We start from the raw sequence: 19,572 nt of genomic DNA on the forward strand, positions 1-19,572 counted from the left end.
ACCATCATTCCCGGGGACTGGAAATCGTATTCAATGGTGGCACTGGGGTTCTCTGGCCGCCAAAACACGCAGTTGTGTCTGTTGACCGATCCTGATGTGTGAAATTTGGCCTCATCAGTCCAGACAATATTCCGGATAAGGTCAGGATTCTCCTGAAACTTGGTCAGCATCAACTAGGCGAACTCAAGTCGTCTGTCGAAGTCGTCCTCGTTATTGACCTCGTTCACAGCATACCGTATGATGCTGCCATCTATCGACAACAAAAGGTACTTTCCCACTATCCCCTGTGTTGTTGGATTGGTTAGTTATTAATGATCAAAAACTGCCTAATTGAGTCTGGCCCACTCTGTATAATGTTCTTTAGCATAAAGTTAACCTGAACGTGGAACTGTATTGTTCAGTAACGTGAACTGCAGTGTGTCGACAACTTGCACAGGAGCCAGTTGCAAAATATGATTCAGATTTAGTGTAATACTCTTGCAAAGCCAACGTGACAAGGCAAACTGCAAGATACATGGAATATATCTGTCATAGCCCAGCCGTGTTGAAGGGCTACAATTACGACAACATGTGAAATATTATAATTTCATATGCTTTCGTAAGTTCTGTCCGGTCCTACTGTATCTTCTTTCTACATCTGTCTGTACAAAATGGCAGCATAAATCTCGTTGGAGGGGGTGGGGGAGGGGGAATATCCGAGCCAAGTTTCGACAGTATAATAACATCATTTATATCAGAAACATATATTTTCAAACAAATCATACTTTTCCAAACTGAAATCATACCAACATTTACACTCTTCCATTCAGAAATTCGTGACATAACGATGAAAGAGAAACCTATAAGGTAAGTTACATATGAATGAACGTGTGCGTTATTGTCAGACATAGGCGTATTTGCATGTCTCGCAATTTGGGTATAAACCGTTTATGATGCAATAAATAGTAAGGGTCTCCTACACTTATTAGGGATAAGGTATACACCGCTTACTCATATTATTTAAATGTTTTCGGCTGTAATCGAACGAAATAACAATATAATTTCGTAATACAATGTCGTGTCTGCATACTCTCCTACAGACTAAAATTCTGGCGCTACTGAAAGTAGTTCGCAGTATTTCATCAGCTTCACGAAATTTCACTATTGTAACAATGTTTAAATCGGAATTAACGTTATGCGATGTGATTTTTTAAAATAATATTCTTCCCCAAACGATGGATAGAACGAGATAATGTCACAAAATGACGACGCGGAAAGTTACCAGCAGCTAGCGGCCCCACTACTTCATGCTGTAGAGAAGTAGCTCACTGCTCAGTTGCACAATGGCGTGTGTTTGTGATGCTCATAGCTGTGGAAGCTGTTTCTGAGCGGGGACCGGCCCAAAAGTTGGCCAGTCCGGAAGACGGAGACGTTGTCGCTAGGGTCAGACGAACATCCCTCGTTTGTACAGACGGTCAAATTTTGGAACGATATCCACTCAGGAACAAGCTATTACAAGGAAAAGGTTAGTTAAAAAGAGAACGCAGATTTTTACATTTTATACCTCGGATTTTAACCATAATTAGTAAATATTTTATTTCACGAATAAGACATTTGTTGTACATTATTGCTGTAATTAAGGATTACTCGTGACGAACTTGTATGTTCATTTCAATACAACGTTTCATTCAGTTTTTAATTTGGTATCGATCTTTCTAGAAGAAACGTAATGGGCAGTATCGATCTTTCTAGAAGAAACGTAATGGGCAGTATCACAAGGCCCTAACTGCTTTTATTTTGCTGAATATAAGCAAAGGGCAGTATTTCATCACTGTTATTGCATACATCCAAGTTCCGTGACTGAATAAAGTATTGATTTAAACCTCTGCGCATGCTTTCTGGCGCATATTTTGAAACTATACCGACTAGAACGAAAGGCGTATGATGTTACGTTTTAAAGAATGTACAGTAATTTAAAGCCACATCACTAATTTAAGGTTACTTTTATTTCAGGAAGAAACCTGGCGTTCCAAAGCACTGTCGATGTGATTGATAGAAGTTACACCGGATACTGACGCCGAAGTACAAACCAGATGTGGAACTGCACAGATAAGCTCTAGTGTTTGAAGAAAGAAGGAAACGTGTTAGTGAAGAGTGCGCTTTGCAATTTACGGCCCTAAAGTTGTAAAGTGGAATACTGAATTAGTGCAGCGATTTGGCATACCCGCAAGTGTTGTAAGTGTCTCGCGGGAAGAGAGGTACGTGTGTGACTGTGCGTTATCAAAGAAGTGAAAAATAGTTTGACAGAAGTGTAGTGAATTTAAATCAATCCCGATGCAAGTTGAAAGACCTACATCTATTACCCTCCTCCACCTCCAGCTGACGAGGCATAAAGATGAACAGATTATTCCAGAAGAAACTTTGCAGCAGCGACCACAACATGACAGTGGTCTTGTTGGAGGTCCTGCTGTAGTTGTCGGCGATGGGGACTGTGATTTGCTTAAACCTGGGACAGACCAGTTACCTTTTCAACAGCAACAACAGAAAGAAACTGTGTGTGAAAATCAGTTGTATCCAAATCTAAAACCGTCATCACCTCTTCCATCTTCATCACCATCGAATAAACAATTCTCAGCCTCTCTTCTGGGTAATAAGTACCTGATGTTAGAATTGGTAGAAGGGAGCACGCTCTTCAGATGTGTCAACGTTCATACAAAAGAAGAATTGGTGTGTAAGGTAAGGCCATTGTTAATATTGACAGCAGTGTGATTAGTTTGCACTGTGTGTTTAACTATCTGTACTGTTGCATTAGCGAGGTTGGTTACTTATGGAGCTCATCCTTTCTTGAGGAGAAGCCAAATCTGCAGCTACTCAAGAATTTTCCAGCATTTTCTTGACCCCGAAGGTTCATTACCGTGTTCACCAGAGCCCTCCACTGGTTCCTATCCTCAGCCAGATCAATCCATTACATACAATCCCATCCTGTCTCTCCAAGATCCATATTAATATTGTTCACCCACCTACGCCTTCGGCTTTCCCACCAATATCCTGTATGCATTCCTTTTCTGCCCCTTTCGTCCTAGATGCCCTGCCCACCCCATTTGCATTGCATTTGCGAGGTTAGATTATATAAGTCAATGTGATCTCACGGATATTTTCTTTCAGTCAGAATTATTGAGTAAACAAGTGGTCACCGATTTGTGTATCTGGTTATAAGTAATACAAATGATTATCTCCCTGAGCTTTAATTTTGCCTAGGATATTTTTTCCTTCTAGTAAATCTGACAGTATTGTATGATTCTGCTGCAAAATTGATGGACCAGAACTGCATTCTTTTCTGTGACTATCCCATTTTAATACACCACCAGGGAGATGGACGCGGGAAAACTGAAAATCATATAAATCATACAAATCTTCACAATTCTCATATCGTCCCCAACATTTTAGAAAATTCCGCTTAGTAGGCCTTAGCGTGTTTTTGTGCGATATTTACATGTAAAGCGCAAGGAAGAGAAGGAGAGATTAATGTGTATCTCCTGCTAGCAGAGGAGACATGCCCGAAGGCCGGTGTCAGTGCGCAGTTTCACGCTGAGAGATGATCGGGAATACGGATGTATCACCGAAAATTTAATTGTGTTCACATATGTCGTGTCCACAAGCAAACAGGTGAACGGGTGAATAGCAGATAAGCCCGTATATAATAAAGTCAACAGATATTAATGTAACTGTTTTGATGACGAGTCTCTATCAGTGAAATGTTTCCAAGTGACGTCATAATCTTCCCAAAACAGGCGATTTCATTTCCATGCTAGAGATACGACTCGAGCGGAAGTCGTCACTTGCATTGCTGTGCTTCTGAGAAGACAGTGGACTAAGAACGCTGTTGTCTGATGAATATAACAACCCTAACCTTGAGCCGGCCGCCGGCAGACTGGTCCGTCAGCCAGCCAGCCAGCCAGAATCCCACGCCTGAGTTGTGGTATAGGCTGCCTCTCCGGCTGAAGTACGGCCAGTTATGCTGAAACATACGTTACTATCCCCACCCTTATAAGGGTTGACCATTTTTTTTTGTCATAAGTAACGAACATTTGGGCGGACCTCATCAGTAGGTATCACATTAGTATTCAAGTTACAGTAACGTTTTATAACTAGTAAATACGCGGATTTATACAAGCGTTGTAACTCATTACCATCGGTATACATTTACACTTATTGTTTATACAATTTGGGCATTTAGAATAATTCTTAGACAACTTTTTTAACGATGCTAGTCCGTGGAGGCCCTACCAAATCATATTTATTGCTAGGGTACTAAAGTAAAATTGTCTCTGTGCTCAATTAATTAAGCATCACGACTAAAGTTGTTTGAAGGAGCGTTGGTATAGCTCCACTGTTCTTAAACTCGGCACAAGATGTAGATGAGTTGTCAGCTTTATGCCCCGGCCGCTTTAACCCCGGGGATAGAGCCCCAGGTACCCATTGGACCAGAGCCAATGTGGGCGCTGTGGAGCAGAGAAAAATCTCCAGCCCCTTGGTGGGAACGGAACCTAGTCCGTAGCCTGTCGCTATACCGACTGAGCTATTCCTTGTTAGTTCTGCCAGTATTTAATAGGACATTCTGGCTTATAGCAGTACATGTATTTGTAATAAGCATGAGGCACACCTATGGCGCCAGTATCCATGTAGCTGAAGCGTCACTGAACCCATTACTACTACACCATCTGTTAGCGATTATTTTAAAACAAATTGTAAGGCTGATGTTTATTGAACACAAGTAAGGGAATACAAAGGAAATAGACGCAATTAAACATGCGAGTGTAGCCAGAAGAAAAAATATGATTAAAGCAAATTGTTGACAATAAGATGTGAAGCAAACAATGGCCAACTGGGGAAAACTAATTTCCATCCATTTAACATGATCCATGTTAAATAGGGCACGTTTTTAAACAACTACACATAAAAATAAAAAATTGGAAAACGTGGCCCAGGATTGGTTGTATTTATTTTACATGTTAAGTGTTCAGTGAGGGCATCCAGTGTATTAACGCTGGCGCATGTTCACAAAACCAGTGTACATTTAAACAATTGCTCCAGTTTTTATCCCTGAAATAATCCCTAAGGCTGGCGTGCGTTCATAAAATTGACATTTCATGTCCCTGAAGTTTGTTTCCTAAAAGTTGTTGTAGGCTCACAAAATTAGCAGCCATATTCTCGTATCCCAGAAACACGCCATAGTTTCATTTTGTCCCTAAAATGTAGCACGTTTCCTAAACTCTACTGTATGTTCACAGAAATTGCTATTATTGATCCCCAAATACAGTATGTTTCCATAACACTAATATACGCCCAGGAACTTGGTATGTTTATACCTAAAAATGTTTCTTAACTCCTATTGTACTTTAACAGAAACTGGCATTTTATGGCCCTGAAATACAGCGTGTTTCTCTACCACCCGTGAACTTTTACAAAATATAGGATGTCCGGATGAAAGGTATCCAAAATAAAAAATGTATATCTCGGAAACTGTCATACATGTATCCGGTTTGTGTCGTCGGAAAGGAAAAGTCTGAAAATCTTTTTTTTTTCTATACCCGCCTTACGCGCATACGCAGCCACATTTTTGCCACCATGTTAGGAATCACCTGGACAGAGAGATGGCTGGGATATAAATTGGCAGAGGTGGACCACTCGCTTGGCCTACAAGGTCGCCGGATTTAGCCCCAGTGGATTTTTCTAGTGGGGTCATGCAAAGAACATTGTCTACCGGGTTAAGATCAACGACTTTTAACACCAGAAAGCCCGCATAAGGGACGCTGCGGCTACGGTAACACCAAACATGCTTCAAGTATGGATATTTGTCGTGCCACCAAGGGAGCCCACATTTAAATTTGAGAAAGTTATATACGCAGAAAAAACTTTGGTAGTTTTTGAGGGTGTTTGAGAACAGGGTGTTGAGGAGAATATTTGGACCGAAGAGAGATGAAGTGACAGGAGGTTGGAGAAAACTGCACCGTGAGTAGCTTCATAACTTGTACTCTACGCCAAGTATAATTAGAAGGATCAAGTCAAGGAGGATGAGGTGGGCAGGTCATGTAGCACGAATGGGGGAGACGAGGAATGCGTATAAGATATTGGTGGGAAAGCCAGAAGGAAAGAGACCACAGGAAAGACCAAGGCGTAGGTGGGTCAGAGAGAGATAGGATGGTATGGATTGGATTGGATTGATCTGGCTTATGATATAGACCAGTGGAGGGCTCTTTTGAACACGGTAATGAACCTTCGGGTTCCATAAAACGCTGGGAAATTCTTGAGTAGCTGCAGAATTGGCGGCGGCTCCAGAAGGTCTCAGCTCCATGAGTAAGTAAGCAAGTTTCTGTTTGCAATGGCGCAATCCATTAATAAAATCTTTATGAGATATAATGATTTTATTTTGGATACCTTTCATATGGACACTCTGTATAGCATATTTCCTTCCTTTAAGATGAGACCTGACGCTGTACAAATATTTATCACCAACGCCATGTTATGACGTATGTTTACATATGAATTTTAGTGCTTTGTGAAAAAGTTTGAACCGATGCCCATCAATTCGTCTCTACCGTGACCCCTATGCTAAGGTTGCTCAACTCTTATACACCCAAAACGCAAAACTCGCTAACCCTAGCGAGTGACGAAGCTGCGCTGAATTTTGGAACGGTTAGTAGTTGCAGTTTCGCGATATTTCCTAACATCCCCACCCTTCCCTCTTCATTGCCAACACGACGCATGCTCAAAGCAATACTTGCAGATCAACGTGTGCTTTCGTATCATTACAAGCCTGCATGAATTGTGCAAAGCTAACACATGTGAGTAATACCAGCTTGTTAGGCAAGCGTTGTACACGGGGCTAGAGAAAGAACGCTTCACTGTGTTGTTCCGTCACGCCATCTCGGTAAACGTTCTAAAAGAACACTACTGATTTTAAATTGTTGACGGTTACAAGTTGGATTTTGACAAAAGTGCGTATTACAGGAAATTCTAATGGAGAATTAACGAGCATTGCTGTAGTTTTATGTAGTTTTAGTTACCCGTTTACCAGAGGTGTCAAAAATTCGATTCTGCTTTCCAGAAGTAGGTTTATGCGATCTCGATCCTGCCTCTATGACTGTGTACTCCCCCCCCCACCAATAATTTTCGAATGCCTGAACCTCCCTTTATGAAACTTGGTATGTGTATTGTGGCAGCTGAGCCCATCTGAACGACGTACTTCATAAATGCATCCCAGCAGCGTGTCTGTATGGGTCCCTCTTGTGGTTGCAAGGCAACGGCTCGGTAAACACGTTCCCGCTGCAACGAATACACGCAACAGTAGGAGAATTGTTGGACGCATCTTTTCCATACGGTCCGTGCGTTATCAAAGGAGAGTCTCAGGGGCTGTGTATTCCCCTGTCGTTGCTAGGTAACAGTTCGGTAAAGACGTTTCCGCGGCTGCGAAGAATTGTTGGAGGCTTCGTTTTCTATGTGGTTCGAGTAATATCAAAGGGAAGTAGGCGACTAGTTCTTATTAGAACTCCTTGCCTTTTTAAAAAAGGAAACTGGCAATTTATGAATCGGTTGTGCCTGTATGTCGCTTGCTAAATTTAACACGTGCTTGGAAGTCTCAACCACCAAAATTACTATCAGTGACATACAGATTCGATATATGTATCTTTCAGTAAGAAGACCACATAGCGGTAGCGAAACCATCAAAGACCTTGTTAAGTGAACCAGTTCCCTTGTAAGCATTGAAGAATTCCAGCCTATAAAAATCATTCGGGTCACTTGAACCACAGTGTAAAAGGGTTTTTAGGATTTCAGGTTTTCACAGATTCCATTGAAGGCCAACAGACATTTTGGAGGAACGCGTCGCCTCCATCTTGAGGGTCGAAGAGCAAGCCAAGCAAGAAACCAGCTCTGTTGTGCATACTGTTTCTTGCTTGGCCCATTCTTCGACCTTGAAGATGTAGGCGAGATGTTCCTTCGAAACGTCAGCTGACTTTAAGCGGACTACACGGCTTTATATCCCATAAGATGTTGTCTGTAGGTGAATGGCGGTGGGTATACTGAAAGGCAGGCGAGACTGGACAAGGGTTGCGTCAAGGCCTTGTGCAATAATGCAGCTAACTATGTACTACTAACGAAATAGCTAACAAGCTCTTAATCTTCTCCCACTATGTTTTTGTGTCACGGACAAAGTAAATTAAATGTCTCAGCAGGTGTATAGATCTGGATTGATGCAGTTACGTGGGATGCGCCCTGATCCGAGAACCATTAAGCGACTTTTTTGTTTGTTTTAGGTCAAGTTTATTCAAAGAATGTTATCTTGCGATTTGGGATCCTTCACCCACTTCCATAATAGCGGAGTTTATACGAGAAGCGGTGTACTGTTCCCCGTACTCGTATAATCAGTATGTCATTGTTTTACGAAACATGGCGTTTATCACTTCCTTTGTTTCGAAATATTGCTTCACGTAAAGAGAGTAAGTTTAAGTACATAACTCTTTATTTAAATTTTATTTCTGAATGTTCCCTAACAGATATTTTACTTCGAAAACTAATGAGACTGCCCTAAACAGAGATTTAAATTTCGTAATTGGAGCATGGAAGACGACTCAGAATTGTGTTTTTGAAACAAAAAAGTTTTCGTTTAAATACAAAACGCGGTAAGGAACGCTTATCAGGAACAATTACCGTCCAGAGGACACATGCCTAGAAATGTACCTCCAGTTATGTAAGGCAATTTGACATTTTTTAACGTTCAGATTTCGGCTTTGTATTTTATTTCAGTTTCCTTACTCTTTTCTCTTGTAAATAAAAATAATTGTGCCGTGAAATGATCAAAGAAGGTAAACGGGGGAATAATATCGGTTGGAAAAACTATAACGTGCACATGCAGGCTTAACTATATAATTTATTTTTTCCAGAATTCCTCGCATGTCCATACTGCAATAATATATGCAGTCACCTCTGTTTGTCAAAATGTATTGTGACATGACGCCTGAAAGCCGGAATAGTGGAGCCAGAGAATATGACCATAGCTAGACAACTGCTCGGTAAACACGTTTCCGCGACAAGGCCCAACAATGGAACTACTGACGAGAGACTGTGTTTTCTGTAGGTCCACCCCGAGGCTATATGACGAGGATCTCAGGCAGCTGAGAATCAGAATTGAGGGAGCCTCTTGAGATGACAGTCGAAGATGATTGAGTAGAACTGGCAAGAAAGGAATTAGGCTGTAAAAATAAGACTTAATGTGTGCTGCAGTTACAGTGAGACTGGTGTAACTACTGTGTTGAAATCCGTTGCCAGGATACGATTAGTGAAGACAGAACTCTGATGTGTGGGTGTGTGTAACGGTGAACTGTAAAGTGTGTAGATCAGCGATAGCGTTGTATCATTTGTAGTCACGAGTGTTTGTGTATAAGTTGTCAATAAATCCAATCTTCTAATGCATACCCCGTCTAATAATCACACCCATAAATCGTGTTAATAGTAGGTATATTAATTTCGTCAGTCGTATTCGGGCAAAATACGAATGGCACCAATCTGGTGGTTCTTACTCGGGCATGTGTGTTATTTCGAAAGTAAGATTTTCGTCTCTTCTCCAAGTTCATTCTGATTAACTCATCAGAACAGTCAGCTGGAGATTTAAATTTCTCCCGTGCGACAAGCAAGTTTGTGGTAGTAAAGCAGTGGTGAAAAATTAATTACAATTAACAGAATTATAAAACGAATAATAAATACATTTATTGGCCTAGACTTCATAAAAACTTAAAAGTATTCGACTATAGCAGTTCTGTTTCTTTTTCCTTCAGGCGCACTCTGATCTAGTGACATCCCAACCTGGTAACATAACCTCAAAGATTATCACATTTGGCATTTCCAGTACAATGATTCATGGCTTATAGTTTACGTGAGCAGTATGGTTTTATTTTTAGACGGAAATGACACGAATACAAGTTTTTATAATTATTTGGAAACTATTTTCATACATGTTTTAATCCTACACTCTAGTAGAACTACCATCACAGACGTTCGCATTTGAATATTTGTAGGTAGAGATTTAACAAAGTATTGTGCAGAGCAGGTAGCTATAACTCGGTGCCTAAACTTCGCAGACCGAATTCGTTACAGCTGATTGTAATAGCATCACCAGAATACGGACTGCAAAGTAATCGGTCTTGCTGTTCTCAGACTCCGTCGAAATGCTACATATTCAGTTAATTTATTTTTTCACCAGGCCCTATACAACTGTAACATCTGAAGAATATTTGAAAATCGGGTTCTGTACATGTTACATATGGTTGGAACAGACAAACGTAACATACTATGACATGACATGACATGACCGAGTAGCTTAACTAGAGACGTCAACCGTTGCTAGAAAGTGAATAAACACGCAGCAATAGAAATTGGAGATGGTGTTTTCTGTGCGGTCCGACAGGCTATATAACGAGGACCAGCGAGCATCTCGTCAGAGGTTCTGCACACCATTGGAGATTTTCCAAGGTGCATACCAGTCCGCGGTTTGCACACAGCTTTCAACCTTCCGTATATGTACGATTATATAACAAAATTGTGGCGGCAACAAGCAGAAATCATACAGAATCATGAGAGTGAACGTGTTCGCGGTGTAGGACAAAGTGAGGCCAGGCGAAGAAAATAAGAGGACTAAACTTGGCGGTTGTCAATCTTACGGCCGTTCAAGTGACGTAGCTGCCGTTGTAGCATAAGATACCTAAGTTAGGCATGATCTGCTCTGCAAAGCCAGTACTGATAGAGGACTAGTGAGTAGTGCAAAAGGAAAAACTCAATAACATACTGCTTATATGTGCGAAAAGTAGACTTGACGAAAGGCAAGACATATTCATAACAGAAACACCCATCGTCTCATCAGAGAGGATGTTAAGTAAGAACTAATACCGCAAGGATTCAGATGAAAGAAAACCCTAGGTCGTGGGTTGACGCCAAGACGAACTGATTGGCGCTAAACCGCCAGTCGTAAAGTAACTTGGACCTGGATTCGTCACAGTGGGCTAACCACGTATGAAGGCGGGATCGAACACCACCGTAGCCCTGCGAGTCGTAGGAGGAGACGAGAAGGGAACCCTGTGCCTGGGGGTATAACTGGACGCCTCTGTTCCTGGGAGATATAAATACGGCGACCTGGCCCTCCAGGTTGGGGGAGTGTTGAGTCTTAGTCGCCAAACCACTCGAGAATGACTGCACTGGCGAGGTCCAGCAGCCGTTGTAAACGACGGACTCATCTCTCGTCAGAGAGGATGTTTCATAAGGACTATGACCGCAAGGATACAGTTGATAAACCTCTGGTCGTGAACCTCAAGGGGCTTGGCGCCAAGATGAACTGATTGGCGTAAACAACCAGTCGCAAAGTAAAGGAGACAGAGGATGCTATAGTGATTTAAGTGTGAAGATTAGCGGTGGCACTATCATTATTTGTAGTTAGGAGTTATAAGCCTTCAGCAAATGCAGTTACCAATCCATGCCCCGTGTCTAGTCACGTGACTGTACTTATGCCTATTCTAACCCGCTCCTTTCGTCTTTACGTTTGAAGTCCTGACGTTTCTGATCCGCAGTTATGAAAATTATATGTGCAGAAAACTTCTTGGAGGGGTAGAGAGACATGCAGACGTTTCCTTTAAAAGATGAGGCTCTTAACTGATGTACATGAACAACGCGGTACATCTCTTGGGATCATACCAGGAGATGCGAGCTCGATAGCATGCAGCAAACACGCGAAATCTCCGCGTTTATAGCTAACATGTTGCGCGTGAATATTTGCATAGAATTTAGTACTTATAGATGCTAAATATGGGATGCAACGTCACACCCAGTGACGTTGTTCAGAGCAAGGCCTGCCTGGTGGAGTTGGCCAATCGCTCCAAATTACACAAGTAGAGCGGTCCCATGGTGTACTATTTTTCGCGACGTTGATTTAGCAAGCAAAAAGGAAGAAAAAATTATCGTCGTTTGCAAAAATAACCTCTACACGAGAAAGAGTTGCAGGAACTGCGCCTCCCTTGTTATTTCACTCAATTTGGGGTGTCATGTTACATATCGGCCTATCGGAACGTTTGTCTAGTGACGTAAAAGGTAAAGCTGGCCTTGTAACAGGCCGTCGGTGCTTGCATATTTTATATTTTCTAGCCAATCGGCTCACATGGTGGTGAGATTCCTGGTACCCATTTCTGTTAGAGGCTAAGTCTACCCTAGGGCCGTAGTGGGGCCGGAAATCTAATGACCTCATCGGGAATCGAACTCGCGACTTTCCGGCTTGCAGCATAGTGTCTCAACCAACTACACTACCGTATGGCTCCCTGTCGAGTGACGTACGTAAATAAAATGTATGTTGCTGCAGAATAAGTTCTACATTAACCTTCGCTTGTTAAACTGAACACTGCGACGAATTTGTAATGCACAGCATTATTATGGGAAATAGTCGCGTATCTGTATTATACCACTAAGTTTCATTTTCAGTGTTTTCGTCCGAGAAATGTGCAGGCTACGTTTCAGAGCGATTAACAGATGCAATACAAGTAGTAATAACATGCCGAAATCTTAATTGTTACTAATTTACTTCCTGACGAAATACTCTTACCTATGTAATTTAGCTGTGTTAATAACACAAAATTTTTGTTTGAAGGTCTGTGGTCCGATAAACGATACGTTTACGGGCTAATGCAAAACATAAGCAGGGCTGTGTGGCTTTACTTTAATGAATACAGTACTGACAACATTCCAGACTTGTTTGTATGGTTTAATCATACATGGATGTGTTCTGACAAATTTGAAAACGATCCAACACTCATGTTTAATGCGGACCCTTAAAGTCGGCCCTAATTGAAACTACATCGTGAAATTTAGTGCTGGAACCCACTGCGTACTGTACCGTGTAGTTGGAAATATGCTTCAATTCCTGGATGCTGTGGGCTTACATGGCGCATCATTCCGCAATAAATATTGTTAAATTGCAAAAACTCGTACATCTGCATTGAGAACAGGGCAAAGGATGGAAATTTAAGAAGTTACATACTGTATGTCTCTGCTTCCCGCACACTTGTAATCTGTAGTAACAAGACTTAGGCCGAACGGCCAACGTTTTATATCCGTGGGGTCTGAGGTTCTCGCATCGGTGATTATGAAGAGCTCTGTCTCCTGGGATATAACGCTGTGTATCCTACCGAAAATCAACCGACATTTCGGAGAACATGTCGCCTCCGGGCCGAAGAATAAGCCAAGAAAGAAACCAGCGCGAGGCAGGAAGAAAGCTCTGCTTGCAATCTCTCTCCGATCCTGCTTTCGGTTTACATGAAATGTGTGTTAACAGAAAGGCGAAGTTGTCAGAAATCGACTTTATCTACGAAACTGACCACGGTGGTTCGATGTGTGTTCTATCTGTGTATATTTACGACCCACTGGCGATGTTAAATTTAATGCTACCGTAACCCATTTTGTCTTGCTGTTTATTCACGTCACATCCATTTACTTCAAAGTTTTCGACTGGAACTATTAACGTGATTGCTAGTTCAGTCATAAGGGTGGGCAGGGAGTGGCTTGCATAAGATAATGTCTCAACAGATTTGAGAATCCGGCCTCGAAGATTTCGATAGACGAATTTATCATGTGATAAAGTGACCATAGACGGGGTTTGGATTGGTAATTGGATTTATTGAACTCTTTTAGGACGTGACTACAAGTAAGTATAGCGTTATCGCTAATGCACACACTGTGCACTGTCTACACCAGTCGTCCGGTAACGGCACCAATAACGGACGTTCCCCAACTCTGGGTTCCATAATTATCCCCGTGCTTCTGCTACCAGCTTCTAACGGCAACAGCTTACAATGACTGAACCAAAGCAGCAGCCCTTTAACCAACCAGCGATCCAACTCGCTCCATTCCACTACACTAACTAAAGTAACTCAGTTCTGTCGGCCGAGTGATATAGCCTCGGAGCGGACCCATACAAGAAACCGCTTCCAACAGTACTTCCATTGTTGGCGCGGGCCTCTTCCTAGCAACGGCTCCAATACTGTTGCGCGTTTACGAAGCTGTTGCCTAACAATTGCCGTTATCTTGTTTCTCGGTCATTGCCCAGCAGCGGGTGTATATGCCACATTATTTTCATGGTGTCGTACAAAAGTCTGGCCAGAAAACATCGAGAACAGTAAGTTCTGGGGAAAAGTAATTGCCTACTTTCCTTTGACATGACGCGGATAGCATAGAAAACAAAAAATTAAGGGGACACAGCAAGATGATCCCGTAAGCCTCGTAACAAGAATTGGGGAATACACAGCAAGGCGATCTCGTATGCCTAAAAAATGAGGGGAAATAGACAAACAAGACTGCAAGATAATCTCGTCAGCCTCCTTTTATTCTTTCGAAATAAGAAAAGTAGGCTAAAAGACGACTTTAGACACATGCGCAGGTAGGATAATATATAAAGCGACCGCACAGGAGTAGGGCAGAAAATACGGATTAGTCATTTGGCGCAGGATAGGGTCCAAAGGCAGGATTTGGTGAACGCAGTAATGTACTTTCGGTTCTTAATAGGGTGTTTCATGGCAAACCGAGGACCTTGGTTAACTCATTAAATACTGAAAGATGATCGTGCATCATGGAATTGGTTCGATAGAATCCTTAGTATTCTAAGTAAAATTAGAAATATGTATGTATATACAGGATATCCGGATGAAAGGTATCCAAAATAAAATCATATCCCAGAAAGCATTTATTATACATGTTAATGGGTTACACCATTACAACAGCACAATAGACCACTGTAGGTCGCGGTGCAAGGTCCGAGAAGGCCCACCCTTTATACATTCATACACCATTACAAAGGGAAACTATCAAAGAGATTTCTGCGTATATAACTTTCACAATAAAGTTCAACGTGGACTCCCTTGGTGGCACGACAAATATCCAGACAATATTCGACCGCGTTCCACGTTGCTCGAAGCATGTTTGGTGTTACCGTAGCCACAGCGTCCCTTATGCGGGCTTTTAGGTGTTGAGGTCATTGATCTTAACCCGGTAGACAATGTTCTTCATGTAACCCCGCAAGAAAAAATCCACTGGAGTTAAATCTGGCGACCTAGGAAGCCAAGCGATTCGTCCACCTCTGCCAATTCATATCGCAGCCATCTCTCTGTCCAGGTGATTCCTAACATGGCGGCAAAAATGTGGCGGCGCATGCGCGTAAGCCGGGTATGAAAAAAAAGAAGATTTTCAGAGTTTTCCTTTCCGACGAGACAAACTGGATACATGTATGGCAGTTAGTTTCCAAGATATAAATTTTATATTTTGGATATCTTTCATCCGGACACCTGGTATTTTCTCGTCATGTCAGTTTCAGTCATTAAGGCAATAGAGAACAGCAAACTCTGTATTACAGCAAACTTCGAGTAAAATATAGACGCCTAATGCAGGTCTGTTTATTTCTAAGAAAATGGTGAACAGATTTGCGAAAGCACCTTAACACATAGGCCGACATATGTTTGTGTTGCTGAAAACACGAATACCTTAAAGAGAAATAGCAACGAGACGTAGTCACATTCCAAAGTTTCCGAGCCCTTAACAGTGATACATCGCTATAAAATCAGCAGTTTCATTCTTGAAACTTTGCCATCACGATGGATGCTTCTAAACTAATCACCAGCGGAATAGCGATATCATAACCAGCCGTGTACTATGACAGTGGTACGTATTGTAACCACGAAGCACAGTCACTTTTCTAGACAGTGCAGCCGTGAAACGAGCTTATGCGTCGAAACAACGTGAGCGTCTGACTTCCATCTTGGTTCGTGCTCACGGGAGTTAAAAAAACTCTGTAATTCACAATTTCTTGCCCCAATGTCTCCACAGCTGCCTACTGTGCAACAGCTGTTTTCATAATAACCTGTCTGGCGGCCGAGATGACGCATTGGCTAGCATTGGAATACTGTCTGTTTTTATAGTAAGCAGTAGTGTGCTGTTGATTTTAAACTAAAAGCTACATCCGATTGCTTCGTAGCTAACACAGGCGGCCAAATAAATCCATGGGCATAATTCTGTAACTCCCACAGCAGTCGAATTTTTCCATCAAAGTAGAAAATATTTACAATTCGACGACTCGGATGCAGTAATAATGAACATTCGTGTTTAGCTACGTTAGCGAGGTCCGTGAATCGATTCTGAGTGGGAGGGCTAGTCTGTCACCACTTCCTTAATTTATTCAACGCCTGAAGGCGCGGCGGACCCATCTCGTTTAGAATTCTCACCGTAACGATGTCTTATGCCCCTTCCACCAAGCGTGCAGGTTATAGCTGAATATGATATGACATGGCGCTTCTTAGGATATGGTTCAGAAACAGGAATTGCCTCTGCCTGCCGAAATTTATATGGACGGGTGCTATAGCTGTTCGTGATTTACAGATGTTATTAGGAAGAACGAGAATGGGGGGACAGGTAGCACTTATGAAAGATGAGCGAAAAAAGAAACTCAGTGGCTTTAGTCCTCAAGCGAACTATACCGACCGAGCGACCGCCGCTCTTCGGCGAAGTTAGTGCCAACTTAAGCGGATAGAGGGTGTCGCGTGGTCAGCACAACGAATCCCCACGGCCGTTAATTTCGGTTTTCTAGACAGAAAAGACGAGTAATGTTAACAGAATTTAAATTGGAGAACCTGAAGGGAAGAGCGTACGTGAGAGACTTGGGCACAGCTGGAACGGTACTGACTTATTACGGTGGATCTTTCAGAGATGACGTGTGAGGGTATGGACTGAATTCGTCCGGCAGAGTACGGTATCCGTTGGAGACCCCTTAAGATGCACGGTAAAGAAAGATTCGAGTGCTGTAAAAATTGGTGAACTTCTTGACTAGCTTAGCGACTGTCATGCAGTCCTTGCGTTGTCCTGATGATCTCAGCGACCGCATCTGTAGATCCTTTTTCAGTATGGGTGTCTTCCAGTTATGGAGCTACCGACGTCCAGAATTAAACTAGACGTTCCGTAACACAGAATTCTGTAGTGTACAGAACGCGTGACAATAACAATTTATTTGTACAGGTGGTGCGCCGTGAGGCAAGCGGCTTGCTCTCAGCCCACTACAGGATGGACGCTCACCCACACGTCAACGCCCTGCGTGAGGTGCTCCTGGGAAAGCGGTTCCTCTACCTCGTGTTCCCACCAGCTCATGGAGACTTGCATTCGTACGTGAGGCTTCGGAAGAGGCTGCGGGAACCCGAGGCTCGAAGACTGTTCAAGCAGATTGCGGAGACGGTCCGCGCCTGCCATGATCGAGGGATCGTGCTCCGTGATCTCAAGCTCAGGAAATTTGTGTTCTCCGATGCTCAGAGGTAAGTCGAACTATTTATGAAGAAAACGATATGGCGAAGCGCAGAGTTCTTTTATTTTACATGAAGCTTCTTTGTGGCTTAGTAGATAAATGTATCTTTATAACCACTCCTATATGGTGGTTATTTTGTTATATGTTAATTTAAATTGACCTTAACTGGAGTGATCTGGCTAAAGACAGGGTCCAGAGGCACATTGAATAAGCTGCGATATCCATGAAAAAGACTGAGCCCTTATGACCGGCTAACTAGCCTGTTCAGAAGCACTGCACATTGTGAAGTTAGCTTTTTTGTTGCTTTCCATGTAGGAAATATTAGGGGAATACGTTCTCATACTTTTTATCCGAGTAAAACAGTAACCACGAGCATAAAAGGTGGTATAATCATACAGAGATACTGGGTTTTCGGACTTTGTCCGTCGTCCGGATTCTAAATAAACAAGAAAAAACACAACGTTTCGGAAACTGGATCCAGTTTCCGAAACTTGTTTTTTTTCTTATTTATTCTTATTATTTCTTATTTATTTAGAATCCGGACGATGGACAAAGTCTGAAAACCCAGTATCTCTGTGTTATACACCATCGTCAGAACCCTATAGTACGAGTATCTGCTGGTATAATCGTAGTTGAATATGGGAGTTTGAATATTCCTTGAGCAAATAAATGATATTTATATACCATTTGCATCGTGTTTCATCACTGTAGCGATCAGTTAGAGGCGAAAACAGTAACAGTAACGTTATCATCAAGTGTGTGTATTGACGCAATGTGTGACACGTTGTGAGCAAGCTCTGAACATTGCCATCTCGACATGTTGCAGTTGACACTTCGAAAATTTAAGTTATTGGAACAAATAAACGCAGCCGAAAATACTCAAACATAATGGTCACTAAATTCGTTTTGAGGTAGCATAATTAGCAGGAAATTGTTTCTCTTCCGTATGTGTTGTAAATCAAGTTGTGCATCTTCTCAGGAATTCGTGTCACCAACGTGTGTACAATCTTCTAGGCGTAGTTTCCTTTGTAAGGCAGTGTCACCTGCTCTTAAGGCGCCATAACTTAATCTTCTCAAGTACCTATAGGGCAGGGCCGTCCAACTAACTACATGCGGACCGGGTGTTGGAGTTGTGCGCCCTGGGATAGTATCCTTCCATTCCCGAAAAGAAGTGTTAACGTTTTACCTCTTAAAAAAGGGACGAAAGTGCGTACTAAATCATGCGTTTACGTTTTCAATTTAGTTCGCACATCACTTAATAAGTAACTTAAAAATATCTCTGTAATAGACCGTGGAGGCCCACATAGGGTTGTGAGACGTCGAGGCTCCCACATTTTCTAGACAGTCGACTCACAGATGGCGGTGAGGTCATCCTTACGCGCCGGCCGCGCTTTACTCCCCAGGAAGATTCATGGCGCTCAGTTCTGTTAAAGGCTGAGTTAACATCATGGCCGTAGTGCCGCTGGAAGGATTAGGTCCAATGAAAAATCAAATGACCTCATCGGGAACTGAACCCGCAACCTTTCGGCCTGTAGCATAGTCCGTTCTGAAGTTGGACAGCCCTGGTACGAGTTTCATTTGAGTTCCAGAATAAAGGGAAGATTTTTCTTACAAATAATTAATTCACTGAGCTTTATAATAGAAGAAACAGCGTAGGTTCCTTTAGAGTAGGGAACTGATAGAAAATATTTTTTGATGAATTCCGTTCCAAGCTGCTGCAATACTCATGTCATTTATAAAATGCATTAAATTAAAATCGTTCTCCGGCTTCTTCACTGTCTTATCTTTACCCATCAATAACAAAAAACCTCGCCAATTAGCGTCTTGTGGCCCAGGGGAACAACCTGGCGAGCTACACATATGCTCCTCGTTCTCTGTTCTCAGTGCCCGATTCGTTTATCAGCCTTAAGTAATTAATTATTCTGTTGCATACTGCTCGTTATTTTGGAGCTAAAACTGTAACGTATTCGGAAGATGCTTGAAGAATATTTGATGGCTGTCTGTTCAAGACTCGCAGAACAGAAAGTGGTTGATGATAGTTTTGTTCGCAGAAGCGTGAAGACCGTTAATTTTCTGGTACTGCTGAGGTCCTACTGCTGACAGCAAGCAGACAAAGGTAGTCTGGGTCTTGCCAGCTGTGCCACGTGTGTATTTGTATGAAGCAAGCTCAGACCACCACCGTGTTGCAACCGGCTGCCCCTTGTTATCATGCAACCAAGGTCCTT

The 19,572-nt window shown here is 42.3% G+C and overlaps 1 protein-coding gene across 1 annotated transcript in view; it reads left to right on the forward strand.

Moving 5' to 3' along the window:
* The first annotated feature begins 1,308 nt into the window (after window positions 1-1,308).
* Window positions 1,309-19,572, forward strand: part of LOC111862392 (tribbles homolog 2) — a 50,314-nt gene continuing 32,050 nt past the window's right edge. Inside the window, exons 1-3 of the mRNA XM_023847747.2 lie at window positions 1,309-1,504; window positions 1,993-2,715; window positions 17,068-17,357. Of these exons, the coding sequence (XP_023703515.1) occupies window positions 2,314-2,715; window positions 17,068-17,357 (692 nt within the window). The 5' untranslated portion in view covers window positions 1,309-1,504; window positions 1,993-2,313. The remainder of the gene's footprint in view (window positions 1,505-1,992; window positions 2,716-17,067; window positions 17,358-19,572) is intronic.

This window comes from Cryptotermes secundus, unplaced genomic scaffold (assembly GCF_002891405.2).
Source record: "Cryptotermes secundus unplaced genomic scaffold, Csec_1.0 scaffold671, whole genome shotgun sequence".
In the NCBI taxonomy this organism is placed as follows: domain Eukaryota; kingdom Metazoa; phylum Arthropoda; class Insecta; order Blattodea; family Kalotermitidae; genus Cryptotermes; species Cryptotermes secundus.